The 21,027-nt window shown below is 46.2% G+C and overlaps 1 protein-coding gene across 1 annotated transcript in view; it reads right to left on the bottom strand.

Moving 5' to 3' along the window:
* Window positions 1-4,278: 4,278 nt before the first annotated feature.
* PTDSS1 (phosphatidylserine synthase 1) overlaps window positions 4,279-21,027 on the bottom strand; it is an 83,672-nt gene continuing 66,923 nt past the window's right edge. Inside the window, exons 10-13 of the mRNA XM_075353060.1 lie at window positions 19,970-20,069; window positions 19,500-19,568; window positions 15,979-16,045; window positions 4,279-7,861 (exon numbers count right to left, since the gene is read on the bottom strand). Coding sequence (XP_075209175.1) covers window positions 7,770-7,861; window positions 15,979-16,045; window positions 19,500-19,568; window positions 19,970-20,069 — 328 coding nt within the window. The 3' untranslated portion in view covers window positions 4,279-7,769. The remainder of the gene's footprint in view (window positions 7,862-15,978; window positions 16,046-19,499; window positions 19,569-19,969; window positions 20,070-21,027) is intronic.

The following is a 21,027-nucleotide window of genomic DNA, read 5'->3' as shown; positions in this document are numbered from 1 at the left end:
GGAGTGGCCTCCACGCTCACCTGACCTGACCCCATTGGACTTCTTTCTGTGAGGTCACATAAAACAGCAGGTGTATGCGACCCCTCCACCAACATTGCAGGACCTACGACGACGTATCACAGATGCTTGTGCAAACGGGTCACCTACCATATTACACAACGTGCAGCAAGATACAGTATGCTGTCCAGAGGCCAGATGTGCATTGCAGCTGACGGGGGCCACTTTGAGCATCAAAGTTAAATGAGCGCCATATGCGTGACCAGCATTTAATGTTTTTTTTGGGGGAGTCATGGGTCTCATATCATAGCATTTCTGTATGCAAGGTGTCGATTTGTATTGAATTGATGATGCCCTACAATTTCTTAATTCACTTTTTTTCTCTATCTCATTCTGTTTTCGAGATAAAAATGCTAACTCCGTTGTTTTCCACCAGGTGGCGCTATAGGTGGTTTCATTGCGTAGCGCATGGCTACTTTACTATACCTAGACACCACTTCTATGCCTATAGCTGCTGCCGTTCTCAAGTTAATGGCGGTGAACAGGGTATGGATGGACACTGTATATATGGACAACCCTTCTGCTGTTGGCAGCCTCTATATTTGGCAACAAAATAAATGTTATAAGACCTAGAATCATTATATGAGGCTCATTGAGCTCCAGTGGTCCACAATGGGCGAGATCGATCACCATTGAATCTGCCAAAAAAAGAAAGGATTGTTTCAATAAGTCATACTTGTTTGATAACTTTCAGAACTTATTTGATCGACAGTTACCTTAGTAAAACAATAACCAGGCTGCCTGTTGCTGTGAGGTTAATGCATTTTATTAAACTGTGTTACATGGGACTGCCTGGGACGCTCAGCATGGTGCTGCCACTTCATTTAAAACCTGCATATCGGTTTCGGCTGCTGCCTCTTTCCCCTCCCGAGCACAATACTGATTAGAGGAACCATTCTCTTTTCTATTTTTATTGCTTTGTTCGTGGTAATAACATCTTTCTCAGCATGGAAAGATCCCGACTTCTTCATCACGGACGACGGCAGAATATGGACTGTGGGACCTTCCGAATCAGCACAAAGGGCTTATCGGCTAATGTTCCACCACCGTACCCGGGACATGAGGGTAAAATCTGATCTCTGCTCATATTAATATCTTGCGTGTTCATCGCCTTATGTGCGGTGTCTGCTCTTCATGAAGAATGATTGCCGCCTGGATGGAAAGTTCTGCTGCCGAGAGCAGCACCAACCCGTATGTTATACTATTGATGAAGGAGTATTATAGTCATTTACTAAGAGCGATGTGTTTAACCTTTTCGCTGCCATTGTTTTACGTTTGCTGCAGCTTGGAAAGTCCTTGAATTAGACCTTGTGATTAAAAGCAAGAATCACAAATGTCACTCATCACCAGGCTCAGTATTCTATTGGGAAGTGAGGAAACAACCTAAAAAATAAGTCTTACTTCCACGTTCTATCAGTCGTGGCCCAAAGTTTTGAACCTGACAAAGTTTGATTTCACAAAAGGTTATTGATCGTTTAGTTAGAGGTTTATTTGGTTACTGAAGGATAATTATCAGCATTTCATAAATATTTTACACTTTTATTGAGTTCTAAAGGGAAAAACCATGCTCCTTGTGGAGACTGACACACCAATCCAGCATACCAGTGGTGAGTAGACTTTAAGCCACAATGCTCCTCTGGGAAACATGCAAGTTGTCTCTGCAGGGAGGAAGAAGACGAACTCTAGTGCCACCTAGTGTTGGTAGAATCCACAAAGTCAAAAGAGACCCTTTAATGACCCCATGTCATATGAGTTAGGATTTATGCAAGATCAGAACTTCAATTTTCAGACACGGTGTTTCAGGATGATTGTCCCTCGTCAGTGCAAAGTATGAGATCTGATCTGGCTGTCTGAGAGGCTAAGGCTATGTGCGCTGCCTGCAAATCGCTGCAGAAGCACTGCTTAATGGATGCAGTGTGTTTGCAGCATAGATGCCGATTTCATGCGCTATGGATGCTGCCTCTCCCATAGACAGAGTGGGAGCAGCATCCAAAGCACACAAAAGAAGTGACGTGCTGCATTTTTAAACGCAGTGTTGTCAAATTTTTGACACTCAAATTGCTGCATTCAAAAAAGCAAAGTGCGCACGGATTATGCACAATCTTCATAGATTATGCCGGGGACGCAGGACGCATGCATTTACGCTGCGTAAACATATGAAATTACACTACGTGCGCACATAGCTTAAGACTAGGTCTAAAGGGAATACTATTCACCTTGCGGAGAATTTCTACAGTTAATCTTCTTCCTCACTGAACAGACAATTTGCATATTTCCAAGAGGAGCATTGCAGATTAAAGTCTCCTCACCACTGGCATGCTGGAATGGGGTGACAGTCTCGGCCAGGGATAAAGAATCTAAACCTCCTCCAAGAGCAATGTCTCCTATCCACCCAGGAGCTATTTGGTGATGAACAATGCATTTTTCAGCATGATGGAGACCATGTCACAAGGCGGACATGATAACTAATGGTGATGAGCAAGCACCAAAATGCTTGAGTGTTCGAATCGAGATCAGATGCTTGGAGGGGCTCAACTCGAATACCAAGTATAATGGAAGTCAATGGGAAACTCGAGCATTTTTAAGGAAGACTTCAGGAATAATGCTTGAGTTTCCCATTGACTTCCATTATACTCGGGACTAGAGCCGATCCCTCCATCATTATACTCGGTACTGGAGTCAAGCCTGTCCGAACACAGGAGCATCTTGATGCTCGCTCATCTCTAATACCCAAGTGGCTCGAGGAACAAAACATTGACATTTTTGATCCCTGGCCAGGAAACTCCAAGATCTCAATTCTATTCACAACTTGTCATCAATTCTCAAAAAACAAGAGGACAAATAAAAAACACAGAAATCATGATAATCTCTGAGCACATGAATGGGTCATCAGTCAGGATTTGGCCCAGAGTTGATGTCCACCTCCCAGGGCGAAGGGCAGAAGTCTAGAAAACTAAGGAGGGAGCAGCACTCTAATGAGTGTTTACATAAACTTGATGTATTTGTCAATAAAAATATTTAAACTTCTGATATAATAAGGCCCTTTTCACACTGTGTTGTCATTTCCAATTAGTGGTCCCGTCAAAACTTCGGTCTGAACCCCCCCCCCGAGTTTTGGACGCATGTGTTGACAGGGCCATTGACTATAATGGTGCAGGAGTCACCGTGAGCTCTGTCTACTACGTCTGGGTGTCCGCCTGCAGAAAGCTTATACTCCTGAAAATGGTGCAAGACAGAGCACACGGTGACTCCGTCTACACCATTATAGTCAATCGCTCTGTCGGCGCATGCGTCGGAAACCCGTTTCGAGGGGGATTTGGATGGAAGCCCCGACGGGACCACTGAACAGAGATGACAACGCAGTATGAAAGCGGCCTAACGATCGTACTTCAGTAACTACATAGTTACATAGTTACTTAGGTTGAAGAAAAGACCTAGGTCCATCCAGTTCACCCTTCCTCCACCAGTTCTACATTTTGTCATTAAATTACTTATAACCAACAATGTTGTGTGTAGTGAGGAAATCATCCAGCCCTTTTTTAAAAGCTGTTATAGTATCTGCCATTACTACCTCTTGTGGTAGGGCATTCCACAGGATGACCGCTCTAACTGTAAAGAACCCTTTCCTATTTAGCTGTTGGAATCGCTTTTCTTCCACTCGCAGTGAGTGTCCCCTGGTCCTTAGTACTGTCTTTGGAAGAAATAAGTCATGTGCCAGTCCTTTATATTGACCACACATGTATTTATACATATAAATGAGATCTCCTCTGAGACGTCTTTTTTCGAAGATAAACATATCTAACTTTTTCAACCTGTCATCATATGGGAGGCCTCCATTCCTTGTAATAATCTAGTTGCCTGCCTTTGAACTAACTTCTGAATGTCCTTTTTAAAATGTGGAGCCCAAAACTGGATCCCATATTCCAGATGTGGCCTTACAAGTGATTTATAGAGGGGTAATAACACGTTGGGATCGCGGGATCTAATCTCTCTTTTTATACACCCTAGAATCTTGTTTGCTTTAGCAGCTGCTGCCTGACATTGAGAGCTGCTGCTCAGCTTACAGAAACATCCAACTAAAAGATCCAAAAACACTGAAGCCGCAAACTGTGTGGAAACCAGAACTTGTCAGGCTCAAAATTTTGGGCCACGACTGCACGTGAAAAATGGACGTCTGAATGAGGTCTAAGGTGCACGCGGAATTACAGGACAGAAGCAAGCTTTTTGACGACAGTTTATTCTGTACCTCCATGTTTAGTCCGCTGAGGACGGTACACATACAGCAATCGTGGCCAACACAACATACCCCAGATTGTACGACAGCTTCTGGTATTTTGGCATCTTAATGAGGATTTCTCCCACCAGCCTGTTCTCTGGAGATAGAGAATACGCTATTGATTGATATTAATACATTTCTGCTCGCTCAAAGAAAACCAGACGAGCGCTGGAAATGGAGAAGTGACCCGATTGTAATAGAAACATGTAATACTATGGAAGATTTGGCCTCCTCGGTTGAAGATGGCCTTCACATGTCGCGCACAGTGTACAGATTGGCTTGTGCAGTCTACAGACTATCAGAACTTCAAGTGAAATCCAACAATGAATGCCATTGTGGTTTGTTTTTTTTAATCTAAAAAGGGTAGAAAATCTGTCCTGAATATATTCTTAATTAAGCGGTCAGAGCTCTGTTTTCTCCAAATCCCTTGCACAGAGAAAAAAAATCTAAAAATGCCTGTAACTGCCACTAGAGGGCGCTGACTCAATAAAGGGAACCTGTCAAGTGGAAAAATGCTATTAACCTGCAAATATGGGGTTAATCTGTAGGATAACAGGGTTTGAAATCTGCCCGACGCCTGCAGATTAAACAGTGCTGCCAGGAGGAAAACAACTTTAATCCTCCCAGCAGCATTTCGATTTCAGTCCCAGGGGCGGTGCCGCGGTTCAGTCACTGCTCTGTGTATGGACAGCTGCATCCACATCCCACGCTGATTGACAGTCACACAGCATTAGAGGAAGCTGTCAGTCAGTGCGGGGGGCATGGTAAGCCGCCGCTTTCTATACACAGAAGTGACTGAACTCACGGAGGAGCGCCGCCCCCGTGACTGAATCCCAAATGCTGCTGGAAGGAATAAAGTTAATTTCCTCCTGGCAGCAAGTCTCAGTGCCAACGCCGGGCAGCTTCAGAAAGCTATTAACCTGCAGACTAACCCCATATCTGCAGGTTAATAGCATTTTTCCACATGATGGGTTCCCTTTAACCCCACCTAGTTTTTTTGTACTTTTGTTTCACCTCTTCCTCCAACAAACATAAAACTTTTTTATTTTCCGTCAACGCAGCAGTATCAGGGCTGATTTGTACTGAAAGTGGGGGAAAAAACATTTCCAAGAGTGGAAAAAAGAAAAACAATTTCGGAATTATTTTTAGCTTTTTATACGTTCATGGTACGGTAAGAACGACCTGGCACCGTAATTCTTCAGGCAGGCTGTGTGGGGGCTTTTTTTGGGGCATGTACCATGCTTTCATTACTTTTTATAGCCTTTTTCTGTAGACGTGCACTGACAAACATTTCTTGCACTTTTAGTTACATTTTTTTTTTTTTTTTGCATGGTTTATTTTTTTAATTTTCAAATGGAGATAAAAGGTGAGTGAAGCAAACATTTTTTTTAATATTTTATACTTTTTTTTATTATTAATTTTCATTTTATTTTTTAGTTCCCTTAAGGGACTGCAATTGTTTGTACAATACTTCGGCATTATAGTATATAGTAAAAATAATGTTCTCATATGAAAGCATCAGAGAACCAGGATACGACAAAAGCGACTTTCAGCACGGACGAATGGGTGGGGAAAAAAAAAAAAGGATAATGCGACTGGATTTAGAACAGTTCCCTAATTTGGATTGCGCCATTTAAATGCTGCTTTCAGCAATTGACAGGGGTATTAAATGGTTAAACTGCAGCAATCAGCCAGCTTCAGTCACTAGAAGTAGAGGCAGGTGCCAGCTGTATAACACAACTGACACCTGCCCTGTATATGGAGTTGGCCCTGCTTCATATTCCAGAATGGCAACATCTTAGTAAGTGCAGATAGGATTTAAAGGGAACCTGTCACCAGATTTGTCCCTTATAAGCTGCGGCCACCACCAGTGAGCTCTTATATACAGCATTCTAGGATACTGTATATAAGAGACCAGGACGCTCTATAGAACGTAAAAAACAGCTTTCATTATACTCACCTGCAGGGTGGTCCGGTCCAATGAGTGTTGCTGGTCTCGGTCCGGCGCCTGCTCTCTTCTTGCTCTGTATGGATGATGCGTCCTACGTCATACAGTGTCCTCCATTGCACTCCTGCGCGCGCACGCACACTTCTTTGACCTGCTGTGGGCAAAGTATTGTAATGCGCAGGCGCTGGGAAACGTGAAAAGCCACCCGCGTATGCACACTACAATGCCTTGATCTGCCTTCAGTAGGGCAGAGAGAAGTGCGCAAGCGCAGGAGTGCACTGGAGGACACCGTGTGGATGACGTAGGACGCATTATCCATATGGCACTGGGAAGGAGGATGATGATAGAAGGAAGAGATGAGGAACTGGACCGAGACCAGGGACGCCTATAGGAATGGACCACCCCGCAGGAGAGTATAATAAAATATGTTTTTTAGGTTATACAGAGCGGCCTGGGCTGTTATATACAGCATTCTAGAATACTGTATATAAGAGCTCACTGGTGGTGGCCGCAGGTAATAAGGGACACATCTGGTGACAGGTTCCCTTTAACACTAGAAGTCCCAGGAATTTCGAGCTCCAAAGGGTTCCAATGGTGGAAATGTTAAATGACCCCTCTCTGGGAATTCTAGTGTTAAAAGCAAACACAGGCGTATGTGTTGTGAGCGCCCTCCAGTGGTGACTGCAGGGACTCCCCATGTTAATTTTTATACCTCTCTATACCGGGGATTTGGAGTTTTGTACCAGATCTACGATCGATATAAAGATATATTAAGAAAAATCAGAACAGAATTTTGCACCTAACAATATGAAGTGGCGAGTAACGTGGTGTGAGGTGGAGGCTCTTGTGTTATGTGCTCTGCATTACATTTATCTTCTATGCAATATTAAAAGGCAAAAAGGCAATGACACAGAAGTGGTGTGGGCTGCAGTCTAGATATATAGCAACAGGTCATGGCAGCATAATCTAGCTGGTCCCTAAAAAAAAAAAAAAAAAAAAGATCAAACAAACAAAAACACAAAAACAATTTACATAGCATGTGAAAATTCCAAGAAAAAAAAAATCAATAAAATCAATGGTAAGATCACACTATACGGTAAAATAAATGCCACGGGAAGCGTCAGCGGGAATCGAAGCCGGCAACAGGCAGAAAGAAATGTCAAAGAGCAGCGCATCATGTGCCGGTCAGAGAGCGAAGCGATCGTCTCCGCCGTGCAGCCTGGTGATGGCGCCCGCTGCCGGCCGGGATGGAAACCTACTGCCAGGGGTTAATCATGACAGTAGGATCCAGGGTCAGAAGGGCAAGAAAAGGTGAATGGTTTGGGAATTCACAGTCACTTGGGATCCTGAGCTCCCAGGAGTCGCCGTCTGCTGATGACCAGTCCGTCCTCCTTCATGACCTGTGAAATGATGAACCGTAGTATGTAGAGATTATCATCACCAGGTTCACCCCCGGACCGGTACTATAGTTAGCCTTCAATCCTAAAGTTACTTCTTTCCAACTCCATTGGTGACTTTTCCCCTTCGATGCTTTCTCCTGGACGTCGTAGTAGGGCCTTCATTGTGTTTCACTGGAACGGCTGTGAAAAAGTTATTACATTGTGGGTATTAACAAAATGGAAGGAAACACGTCAAAGGTCAACGGCATCAACCAAACCTGGCAGAAAATGACAAATCACCATAACAAGAATAAAATCTGCAATTATTATAATATATATATATATATATATATATATATATATATATATATATATATATATATATATATATATATATATATATATATATATATATATATATATACATATATATATATACATACACACACACACACACACACACACACACACACACACACACATATACACACACACACATATATATATATATATATATATATATATATATATATATATATACACAGTGGAACCTTGGAACTTCCGGTTCCGTCCTTTCACCGCGCTGTGACCCGCTCCAGAGGTAACTTTCTGTACATATGTGCTGTATACAGTATACCATTGTACAGTACAGTATATACTATATAACATGTCTATTTGCATTTGTGGATACAGTATTGTACTTTCTTTCTGCTAACCAGTACAGCACATGGCTTGTGCTGTAATCTAATTGCCTGTGCAGTATTCCTACCCCACATTTGGCTTACTTCTGCCCTTATTTTGGGGAGAATAGATTTGAGATGCGTTTTTTTTGTGTACTGTACTAGAATAAAGGTTGACATATTTATACTACCTTTTTTCTCTATAGACTGCACCTCCCAGACACCAACAATTCTATTGTACGCTAACGTGCAGTTTATTTTATTTTATATGCTTTTTACGGCACAGTAATAACTTTATATAAATATAGGACATTATATTGTATTACTGTAATACATTTGTATAAATACAGTAAATATTTTTGGGTTGTGGAATGAATTGTCTCTGTTTCAATTATTTCCTATGGGAAAATTCGCTTTGATATTAGAGTAACTTGGTTTAAGAGCAAATTCCCGGAACCAATTATGCTCGTAATCCAAGGTTCCACTGTATGTACACACATTATATATATATATACATATATATATATATTTACTGTATATACAGTATGTCTGGTCTTTGGCTATGTCTAGGGCACCATCTAGTGGCCAGCAAAGAAACAGCACGAGAAAGTGTGAGAAGGACACACTGGCACATGCGGTGCAAACCACTCATCACTGGCATTTAATAACCAATAACGATAATTTAACAATCAATCTGGAGAAAGAAGGGAATTTTGTTACTTACCGTAAATTCCTTTTCTTCTAGCTCCTATTGGGAGACCCAGACGATTGGGTGTATAGCTACTGCCTCCGGAGGCCACACAAAGCATTACACTAAAAAGTGTAAGGCCCCTCCCCTTCTGGCTATACACCCCCCGTGGGATCACGGGATGCTCAGTTTTAGTGCTAAAGCAAGAAGGAGGAAAGCCAATAACTGGTTTAAACAAATTCACTCCGAAGTAACATCGGAGAACTGAAAACCGTTCAACATGAACAACATGTGTATCCAAAAAAACCCAAAAATCCCGAAGGACAACAGGGCGGGTGCTGGGTCTCCCAATAGGAGCTAGAAGAAAAGGAATTTACGGTAAGTAACAAAATTCCCTTCTTCTTCGGCGCTCCATTGGGAGACCCAGACGATTGGGACGTCCAAAAGCAGTCCCTGGGTGGGTAAAGAAATACCTCATGTTAGAGCTGCCAGACAGCCCTCTCCTATGGGGAGGCAACTGCCGCCTGCAGGACTCTTCTACCTAGGCTGGCGTCCGCCGAAGCATAGGTATGCACCTGATAATGTTTGGTGAAAGTGTGCAGACTCGACCAGGTAGCTGCCTGGCACACCTGTTGAGCCGTAGCCTGGTGTCGTAATGCCCAGGACGCACCCACGGCTCTGGTTGAGTGGGCTTTTAGCCCTGAAGGAACCGGAAGCCCAGCAGAACGGTAGGCTTCAAGGATTGGTTCTTTGATCCATCGAGCCAGGGTGGCTTTGGAAGCCTGCGACCCTTTGCGCTTACCAGCGACAAGGACAAAGAGTGCATCCGAGCGGCGCAGGGGCGCCGTGCGGGAAATGTAGATTCTGAGTGCTCTCACCAGATCCAACAAATGTAAATCCTTTTCATACCGATGAACTGCATGAGGACAAAAGGAAGGCAAGGAGATATCCTGATTTAGATGAAAAGAGGATACTACCTTAGGGAGAAACTCCTGAATGGGGCGCAGCACTACCTTGTCCTGGTGGAAGACCAGGAAAGGAGCCTTGGATGACAGCGCTGCTAGCTCAGACACTCTCCGAAGAGAGGTGATCGCTACAGAAAAGCCACTTTCTGTGATAGTCGAGAAAGTGAAACATCCCTCAGAGGCTCGAAGGGCGGCTTCTGGAGGGCAACTAGTACCCTGTTCAGATCCCATGGATCCAACGGCCGCTTGTACGGGGGTACGATATGACAAACCCCCTGCAGGAACGTGCGCACCTTAGAAAGTCGTGCTAGACGCTTCTGAAAAAAGACGGATAGCGCCGAGACTTGCCCTTTAAGGGAGCCGAGCGACAAACCTTTTTCTAACGCAGATTGCAGGAAAGAAAGAAAAGTAGGCAATGCAAATGGCCAGGGAGACACTCCCTGAGCAGAGCACCAGGATAAGAATATCTTCCACGTTCTGTGGTAGATCTTAGCAGACGTGGGCTTTCTAGCCTGTCTCATGGTGGCAATGACCCCTAGGGATAATCCTGAAGACGCTAGGATCCAGGACTCAATGACCACACAGTCAGGTTCAGGGCCGCAGAATTCCGATGGAAAAACGGCCCTTGGGACAGTAAGTCTGGTCGGTCTGGTAGTGCCCACGGTTGGCCGACCGTGAGATGCCACAGATCCGGGTACCACGACCTCCTCGGCCAGTCTGGGGCGACGAGTATGACGCAACCGCAATCGGATCTGATCTTGCGTAGCACTCTGGGCAAGAGTGCCAGAGGTGGAAACACATAAGGGAGCCGGAACTGCGACCAATCTTGCACTAAGGCGTCTGCCGCCAGAGCTCTTTGATCGCGAGACCGCGCTATGAAGGTCGGGACCTTGTTGTTGTGCCGAGACGCCATTAGGTCGACGTCCGGCACCCCCCAGCGACGGCAGATTTCCTGAAACACGTCCGGGTGAAGGGACCATTCCCCTGCGTCCATGCCCTGGCGACTGAGGAAGTCTGCTTCCCAGTTTTCTACGCCCGGGATGTGAACTGCTGATATGGTGGAAGCTCTGTCCTCCACCCACATCAGAATCCGCCGGACTTCTTGGAAGGCTTGCCGACTGCGTGTCCCTCCTTGGTGGTTGATGTATGCCACCGCTGTGGAGTTGTCCGACTGAATTCGGATCTGCTTTCCTGCCAGCCACTGCTGGAAGGCTAGTAGGGCCAGATACACTGCCCTGATTTCCAGAACATTGATCTGAAGAGTGGACTCCTGCTGAGTCCACGTACCCTGAGCCCTGTGGTGGAGAAAAACTGCTCCCCACCCTGACAGACTCGCGTCTGTCGTGACTACTGCCCAGGATGGGGGTAGAAAGGATCTTCCCTGTGATAATGAGGTGGGAAGAAGCCACCATTGCAGAGAGACCTTGGCCGTCTGGGACAGGGAAACTCTCTTGTCCAGGGACGTTGTCTTCCCGTCCCATTGGCGGAGAATGTCCCACTGAAGTGGGCGCAGATGAAACTGCGCAAACGGGACTGCCTCCATTGCTGCCACCATCTTCCCTAGGAAGTGCATGAGGCGCCTTAAGGGGTGCGACTGACCATGAAGGAGAGACTGCACCCCTGTCTGTAGTGACCGCTGCTTGTCCAGCGGAAGCTTCACTATCGCTGAGAGAGTATGAAACTCCATGCCAAGATACGTTAGTGATTGGGTCGGTGACAGATTGGACTTGGAAAAGTTGATGATCCACCCGAAAGTCTGGAGAGTCTCCAGCGCAACATTCAGGCTGAGTTGGCATGCCTCTTGAGAGGGTGCTTTTACAAGCAGATCGTCTAAATAAGGGATCACCGAGTGTCCCTGAGAGTGCAAGATTGCCACTACTGCCGCCATGACCTTGGTGAAAACCCGTGGGGCTGTCGCCAGACCAAATGGCAGAGCTACGAATTGAAGATGGTCGTCTCCTATCACGAAACGCAGAAAGCGTTGGTGCTCTGGAGCAATCGGCACGTGGAGATAAGCATCTTTGATGTCTATCGATGCAAGGAAATCTCCTTGAGACATTGAGGCAATGACGGAGCGAAGGGATTCCATCCGGAACCGTCTGGCGTTTACGTGCTTGTTGAGCAGTTTTAGGTCCAGAACAGGACGGAATGAGCCGTCCTTTTTTGGCACCACAAAGAGATTGGAGTAAAAACCTTGCCCTTGTTCCTGAAGAGGAACAGGGATCACCACTCCTTCTGCTCTTAGAGAGCCCACCGCCTGCAGAAGGGCGTCTGCTCGGTCGGGATGTGGGGAGGTTCTGAAGAACCGAGGCGGAGGACGAGAAGTGAACTCTATCCTGTACCCGTGAGACAAAATGTCTGTTACCCACCGGTCCTTGACCTGTGGCAGCCAAATGTCGCAAAAGCGGGAGAGCCTGCCACCGACCGAGGATGCGGAGAGAGGAGGCCGAAAGTCATGAAGCAGCCGGCTTGGAAGCGGTTCCTCCGGTTGCTTTCTTGGGGCGTGAGTGAGCCCGCCAGGCATCTGAGCTCCTTTGCTCTTTCTGAGTCCCTTTGGACGAGGAGAATTGGGGCTTGCCCGAGCCTCGAAAGGACCGAAACCTCGACTGCCACTTCCTCTGTTGAGGTTTGCTTGATCTGGGCTGGGGTAAGGAGGAGTCCTTACCCTTGGACTGTTTAATGATTTCAGCCAATTGCTCACCAAACAGTCTGTCTCCAGATAGTGGCAAGCTGGTTAAACATTTCTTGGAAGCAGAATCTGCCTTCCATTCCTTTAACCACAAGGCTCTGCGCAAAACTACAGAGTTGGCAGACGCCATTGCGGTACGGCTCGTAGAGTCCAGTACCGCATTAATAGTGTAGGTCGCAAACGCAGACATTTGCGTAGTTAAGGACGCTACTCGCGGCACTGCTGGACGTATGATAGAGTCCACCTGTGCCAGACCAGCTGAAATAGCTTGGAGTGCCCACACGGCCGCGAATGCTGGAGCAAACGACGCGCCGATAGCTTCATAGACAGATTTCAACCACAGGTCCATCTGTCTGTCATTGGCATCTTTAAGTGAAGCCCCATCCTCCACTGCAACTATGGATCTAGCCGCAAGCCTGGATATTGGGGGATCCACCTTTGGACACTGGGTCCAGCGTTTGACCACGTCAGGGGGAAAGGGATAACGTGTATCCTTAAAACGTTTGGAGAAACGCTTGTCTGGAGAAGCATGGTGTTTCTGGACTGATTCTCTGAAGTCAGAGTGGTCCAGAAAAGTACTCAATTTACGCTTGGGATACCGGAAATAGAACTTCTCCTGCTGTGCAGCTGCCTCCTCTGCTGAAGGGGCTGGGGGAGAAATATCCAACAGTCTATTGATGGCCGCTATAAGGTCATTTACCATAGCGTCACCATCAGGGGTATCTAGATTGAGAGCGGTGTCAGGATTAGATTCCTGATCATCCATCTCTGTCTCTTCTTCTCGCTGAGACCCTGACCAGTGAGATGACGTCGAGGGTCTTTCCCAGCGAGCCCGCTTAGGCTGCCTGGGACTGTCATCCGAGTCAGAGTCTTCAGCCTGTGAAGCCTGGGACCCCCTTGAATTACGGATTAGTTCCAACTGGGGGGGACCGGGGAGCATAGACACACCAGTGTCCATGGTCTGAGTAACTGGCCTGGACTGCAAGGTCTCCAGGATTTTTGTCATAGTCACAGACATCTTATCAGCAAAAACTGCAAATTCTGTCCCCGTCACAGGGGCAGGGTTCACAGGCGTCTCTGCCTGGGCCACTACTACCATAGACTCTGGCTGCCGAAGTGGCACAGGGATTGAACATTGCACACAATGGGGGTCACTGGAACCTGCCGGTAGATTAGCCCCACATGCGGCACAAGCAGTGCATACCGCCTTTGCCTTGGCACCCTTGCGTTTTGCGGATGACATGTTGTTGTCTCCTCAGAGCAATATAGGGTATAAGCCAAGAAGCGACTGTACAGTGCAATATAAAATGTAAATGGTACAGGGAAAAAGTGCACCAAATAACACTGTGGCACTAGTGGGGCCAGCACTTATGTGCAGCTTACCGCCCGCAAAAACGCGGGTGTGTGGTCGCCAGAGCCCCTTGTCTGAGTCCCCCAGAGCCTGCGTCCGTTCTCCAGCCAGACTGCATGCAGGAATGGCTGCCGGCGTCCTGTGGAGATGGGCGGGCCCTGGGCGTGTTGAGACCAAGAGCGGGAAACATGCGTCCCCACTGTGCCCAGTGAGAGGGCTGGAGTATGTAAATAAGACTCCAGCCCTCGGCGCTGCTATAGAACAGCGTCTCTCCCTTTCCCTGAGTGACAGGGTGGGGGCGGGAACGAAGCAGAGCTAGGCCGCAAAAGCCGGGGACTAGATTTATGAGCGCTGCCGCCGTAAAAGCGCGGTCAGCGCGAGTCCCCGGCGCACAACAAGTCCCAGCCGCGCCGCCGCTCCCGGAGCGGCCGGCGCAGTAGTTCCCAACACATAAAGTCACTCAGCTAAGCTGTAGTGACTCTAACCCCAGCGCGCAGCGCTACTGTCCCCGGCGCACTAACACACCCAGCAAGTCTGGAGTGTGCGTGCCTGTCTGTGCGGGGACACAGAGTACCTGACTGTTGCAGGGCCATGTCCCTGACGGTACTCAGCTCCTCCAGCAGGTTCTCTGGGTCTGTGGATGGAGACCGGCCTCAGGGTTTGGGGGCCGGTAAGATCCCACTTCCACAGAGCCCCTCAGGGGGATGGGGAAGGAAAACAGCATGTGGGCTCCAGCCTCCGTACCCGCAATGGGTACCTCAACCTTACAAACCGCAAGTGGGGTGAGAAGGGAGCATGCTGGGGGCCCTATATGGGCCCTCTTTTCTTCCATCCGATATAGTCAGCAGCTACTGCTGACTAAACAGTGGAGCTGTGCATGGATGTGTGCCTCCTTCGCACAAAGCTTGAAAACTGAGCATCCCGTGATCCCGCGGGGGGTGTATAGCCAGAAGGGGAGGGGCCTTACACTTTTTAGTGTAATGCTTTGTGTGGCCTCCGGAGGCAGTAGCTATACACCCAATCGTCTGGGTCTCCCAATGGAGCGCCGAAGAAAATTACATAAAAAGGCACAAATCTGTTATTAAACCCTCGACGCCCTGTATTAATATTCAATCCATGTATTATCTTCAGACTTCTTACTAAAAACACTGGATTGTATCCTATTTGTAAAAAAGGTAAAAAAGTAAAAAAAAAAAGAAAAAAAAAGGAAGTTTTTTCATTCTCATAATAAGATTTCGCCAAAATATGTCTCCAATAAATGATCTGATGCTTTGTTCCTACTACTGTACTTATTAATATACTGTGATTTCTATTTTGCCGCCCCATTTTCTCCCCTGCCTGCAGCTGATGGAGGGGCTTGTGACTAGACCCATTCATTGGCGACCCCCAGTAACACTGCACAGGGCAGCACCGAGCCCCCTTTACGATTGCGCACAATTTTTGCCCACTTTATTTACTGCTTTTTGTTCACCTTCCTTGTCCAAAAAGACACAGACGCCCGGTTTATCATCACCTCAGATAGTTACCGAAAGATCTGGTTTCAGAATACCCCTCTTCTCCTTTTTTTTTTTTACAACTGTGCTGTACTTACCCTCCCTGGGTCCACAGCTACTCCAGGTTTCTGCTATGATCTGCAGTGTTGACAGCGCTGCAGCCATTCAGTGAGCTCAGTGGCTCTCAGCAGCAGATGCCATGAACTCAGGCCTTTGCTTTGCTGTAGCGCTATCAACGTGATACCAGCGCTACAGACAATAAGACACTGGGACCAGCAGAAGACACTCAGTACTGGACCCGGGGATGGTAAGTAAAGTACAGTTTTGATTTTTTTTTTTCTTTTTCTAAACACATGGGAGGCAAAGTCTGAAACCAAACCCCAATCACCAAATAATTTTTAGATCTATTTTAAAGCTAGCAGTTTTATATATTCTGGAAAGATAGGACTTACCCGCCTTCTCTGTGTGATACCAGGGTACATCAGTGTTATAGGTGCTGTCCTCACACTCAGAGAAGCTCTGGAAAGAGTCAGGAACAAAGAGGAAGTGTCAGGGACAGAAACCATTAGATATTATAAGACATCGGGGACGTCCACAAAACGCAGCCACGTCCTCTGCTCCCCCCCCCCCCACAACAAACCAAAAAGTAACAGCAGCAACACAGGACGCTCCCAAAGCTCTTTACTGTCACCATTCCAGTGATATTGGCGCCAAGTCTCAATGCTTGTGAGACATTATTATGCCGTCCTAGCACTGCAGCCAATCAGCACCCGTTAAGGGGCTTTAACGCTCACATTTCCTTCCACCGATATTGGAATGTCCGATGGACGTGTGGATGAATCAGCCCACCTTTGACCGCCGATTGGCTGCAGTGCTTACATGGAATAACATTGTCATGCATGTGGAAGACCAAGGTTTTTGTTTTTTTTTTTCATTTTACACAGTGGATTACTTGGACAACCCCTTTAAGTCTTAAAGGGAACCGGTCACCAGTTTTTCAGTGTATGAGCTAGTTCCACCACCTTCCTTAGCACCTAAGCTGCATTCCAAAAAGTGGTATATTATGCTCTGACCCCCCTGTGTATTCCTAAAAAAACCTTTTGAATACTTCCCACGCTGTATACAAATGCAACAGATCCAACCCGATGGGTGTCTTTGCAGCAGCTCCTGTCCCTCTTCTCCGCTGGTAATCGCCGTCCTCCCGATATGAATGATGCGTCCTGCGTCATCCACATAGCTGGACATAATCTCACGCCTGCGCAGGGTGATCGCGGTTGGCACAGGCGCAATTTGCCCTGCACTGCTGCCAGCGCGTGCGCAGTTAGGTTTCAGGCTCTGCCTGCAGCAGGGCAAAGCAAAGTGCACCTGCGCCAACTGCGATCTCCATGCGCGAGATTTTGTCCGGCTATGTGGATGATGCAGGAGTCGTCCACATCAATCACATCGGGAAGATGGCGATTATCAGCAGACAAGAGGGACAGGAACTGCTACAATGACACCTACCGGACTGGTCACATTTGCATACAGCACGGGAGGTATTCAAAACGTTTTGGTTTTTTTTGGGGGGGGGGGGGGGATGATATGTAGGTGGGTCAGGGCATAATATACCTCTCTTTAAAATGCAGCGTAGCTACTAAGGAAGGTGGTGGTATTAACTAACACAACAGAGATCGGAGCTAGAACTGATTGCTGCTGTTCGGAGGTTCAGCTGTGGCCGAAAGTGTTGGCATCCTTGAAATTATTCCAGAAAATGAAGTACTTCTTGGAGAAAATTATAGGAATTACACATGTTTTGCCATATAATGGTTTAGTTCATTTGTGTGTACTGGAACAACACGCGAAAAAAAAAAAAAAATTGAAAAAAAAGGCAAGTTGGACATAAGGATACTAAAAATTCCAAAAATTGGTCAGATAAAATTGTTGGCACCTTTCCAAAATTGTGGGTAAACAACTTTATTTCAAGCATGTGATGCCCGTCCAAACTGACCTCTGGCAAGTAACAGGTGTGGGCAATATGGAAATCACACCTGAAACCAGATAAAAAGGGGAGAAGTTGACTCAATCTTTGCATTGTGTGTCTGGGTGTGCGATACTAAGCATGTAGAACAGAAAGAGGAGAAGAGAACTGACTGAGAACTTGAGAACCAAAACTGTTGAAAAATATTAATCTCCAGAGATCTTGATGCGTCTTTGTCCATGGTGCACAACATAATCAAGAAGTTTACAACCCATGACCTGTAGCTAATCTTTCAGGATGTGGATGGCAGAGAAAATTTGATGAAAAGTTGCAACACAACCATATTGTGATAAGCAGCCCCAATCAAGCTCCAAAGAAATTCATGCTGTCCTGCTGCCTCAGGATGTATCAGTGCCAGCGCGAATTATCAGTCCACATTTAAATGAAATGAAATGAAATGAAATATTATAGCAGGAGACCCAGGAGGACCCCACTGCCGACACAGACATAAAATTAGACTGCAGTTTACCAAAATGTATGTGAGTAAGCCACAATCCTTCTGGGAAAGTGTCTTGTGAGGAGATGAGACCAAGACAGAGCTATTTGGTAAAACACAATGTGAGGGTAACCTGTGCTATAGGTTGTTTGTTCAGATGTAATAAGATTATCTGTTTGTGCAAATAATCAAAATATAGAGGTCGTTGCATAATTATCTGTGTCTATATGACAATCGCACAGAAGCCATAATATGATTCTAAGCTGTATGTTCAAGAAAGGGTTAACCAAAAATGATGAGGCCAGAATGAACAATGAAAAGTGAAGGCCTTCATAATGATAAGTGAAAGTCTTATCAGTGGTTTCACACAAAGAAGGAATGTGATATCTGTGGGATAAAATGTGTGTTTCTATGTTCCTACGCACCTCCCAAACCTCCCTATATGGCTTCGATGTATGAGAAAAGACAGATTTTGATACTTTATACATATCTGAAGGCTGAAATGTTATACGAATATCTGAACTATTCATTACACGAGTCAGTTGCCTATACTGGCTCAAAGAGTGAACACAGTCTCTGTGGTCATTGTTTTCCGAGTCATTTATTATATCTGTACAGATAGCTAATTTGGTCCCGTGCCTCTGGTGCCCTGAACAAAGACTCCATTAGCAGTCTTACCTAAATTTCTCCCTTGACAATAATTCTACTGTTTATCGAAAATTGAATGAGGCCTACAAAGAAAAGAACACAGTACCTACAGTCAATTATAGTGGAGGTTCAAATATGTTTTCAGGTTGTTTTTCTGCCTTGCTTTTGACTGTGTGCAAGACATCATGAAATCTGAAGATTACCAAAGGATTTTGGGTGGCAATGTAGTGCCCAAAGTTAGAAAGCTGGGGGTACTTCTAGGTCATGGGTCTTCCAGCAGCACAATAACCCCAAACATACTTTAAGAAGCCCCCAGAAATGGATGGAAACAAAGCACTGGAGAGTTCTGAAGAGGCAGCAATGAGTCCGGATCTAAATTTCATTGAAAACCTGTGGAGAAATCTTGAAATTGCTGTTGCGAGAAGGCACCAGAACAGTCCAAAATTCCAGCTGAGAAGAGGAAGAATCTTGTGGACGGTTACAGGTAGTCATTGATTGCAGTTTATGCCAATTGGTGTACAATCAAATATTAAGCTAAGCGCGCCAACAATTTGGTCTGGACTATTTTGGACTTTTGTGTGAAATTATGCACAATGTGTCTTTTTTTCCCACTTTGTGTTGTTCCAATACACACAAGGGAAATAAATGTGTACGACAAATTGCAATCATTTTCTGGGAGAAACACTTCACTTTTAGGAACAATTTGAAGGGTGTCAATACTTTTGGCCATGACTCTAGGTGCTGGCTGCATAGTACAACCTGCATCAACCCTGAATAGAGGGCGTTCCATACGTTATCACACTTTATGTTATCAGGTACAAAGGCGTTATAGGGGATCTCTGCAGCTAATATGTTGTGCCATGATATCGCACCTTCTGTCTTTGTCCACAGTGATCTGCGTACCACACCATCCCATAGAGGCAGAGGAAAGTTGTAATCGCCTGCAACGGACATTGAGAAAATACATTTAGTATCATAGTGACGTGACAATAGCAATGTCATTCATTCACCAAGGACAACATGACTGATTAAGTGAAATCCATTGTATATGGAGACTGGAAGAAGAGAAGTGGGAAATGACGGTTAATACGACGTTAGACCCCTGGCATGTTCAGCAGATGTGATAGAGAAGGGGACTGGCTTAGATACTATAATGAGCCACAAAGCCAGCCCCTTCACACTGCGCTGGTCACCTTCTCACTTCCTTTGCAAAGCCAACACTGGAGTGAAGCTGCCAGGACCACCAGAGGGGCACCGTACACAGGACATCGGGGCACATCTGAGCAGTAAAGTATATTGCATAGTATGATTATATGCCATTTCATACATAATAACAACCTACCACACACAGGAGCCACAGCACCACGTACAGCAGATGGGTCTTGGAGAACAGGTCCTGCCCAAACTTAATACACACGATTGCTTCTAGGAAGGCAATGGCTCTGTAACAGAAATGAACGCTGATGAGGAGGACATCTAACATGTTAGGATTGCAGTCTGTTCATTAATAGATATGGTCCCGATTTATATACTAACCAACGTCTCGGGACAGTTCTCCACATTTAAGATCCAGAAGGCAGAGGTGGTTATTAACCAGTTCTGCGCCCCGATTCCCAATAACTAGGTTACAATAAGTATCTGGAGGTCATCACAGAGTGACTATCCGTTTCATGTGAGTGCCTGCTCCTAAACCCCAAATAAACGAGTTCCAGTCAAATAATTAATTTTCAATATCTGCTAGTTATATTTCCATTTACATAAATATCCAGCTATATAATCAATGTGCAACACGAGAGCACTGTCTCTGATGAGACTACAACTCCCAGCGTGCCCTGAGCTTGTGGTAGGAAAGGCGTCTCTAAGCTCTACCTCATAACAACATGGGGTCTCAGAATGTAGACCCTCTCTTCTTGAGGTCCACGTGCCCTAAAAGGTTATACACAATGGCCGGTTTTTCTGTCCCAGGTGAAGTCCAGGGATTCATTTGATCATGAAAATTTCGAGTTCCCAAAGCAGCAGAACAAAGTCACTGGTCGGAAGGTGTGATGTCCCTATTGCAGGGGTGGGGAACCTCCGGACCGCGGGCCGCATGCGGCCCGCCATGACCTTTTATGTGGCCCCCGGGCAGATTCCCGGGGGAGGCAGTGCTGGTGCTGTCACCGCGGTCTTGCTGCCGCCGGCCCTTTAAATCCACACATTGCTGTTTGTGCTGCAATGTGTTCTCCCGTCGGCCAGTGCCAATTGTGGGCGGGTCCACAGCAGCCTCACAGCTTCCAGCGTTGTGTGCACGCCCCCTGCCCTCCGGAGATCAGTGCCTGCCTTCTCCTTCTGATGCAGTGTGTCCGGCTCCTGCACTCCGGTGATGTGAATGCGATGCTGCTGTGAGTCCAGCGCCGACCC

Source organism: Anomaloglossus baeobatrachus, chromosome 6, assembly GCF_048569485.1.
Source record: "Anomaloglossus baeobatrachus isolate aAnoBae1 chromosome 6, aAnoBae1.hap1, whole genome shotgun sequence".
Classification (NCBI taxonomy): domain Eukaryota; kingdom Metazoa; phylum Chordata; class Amphibia; order Anura; family Aromobatidae; genus Anomaloglossus; species Anomaloglossus baeobatrachus.
This window is presented reverse-complemented; position numbering and strand designations above follow the sequence as displayed.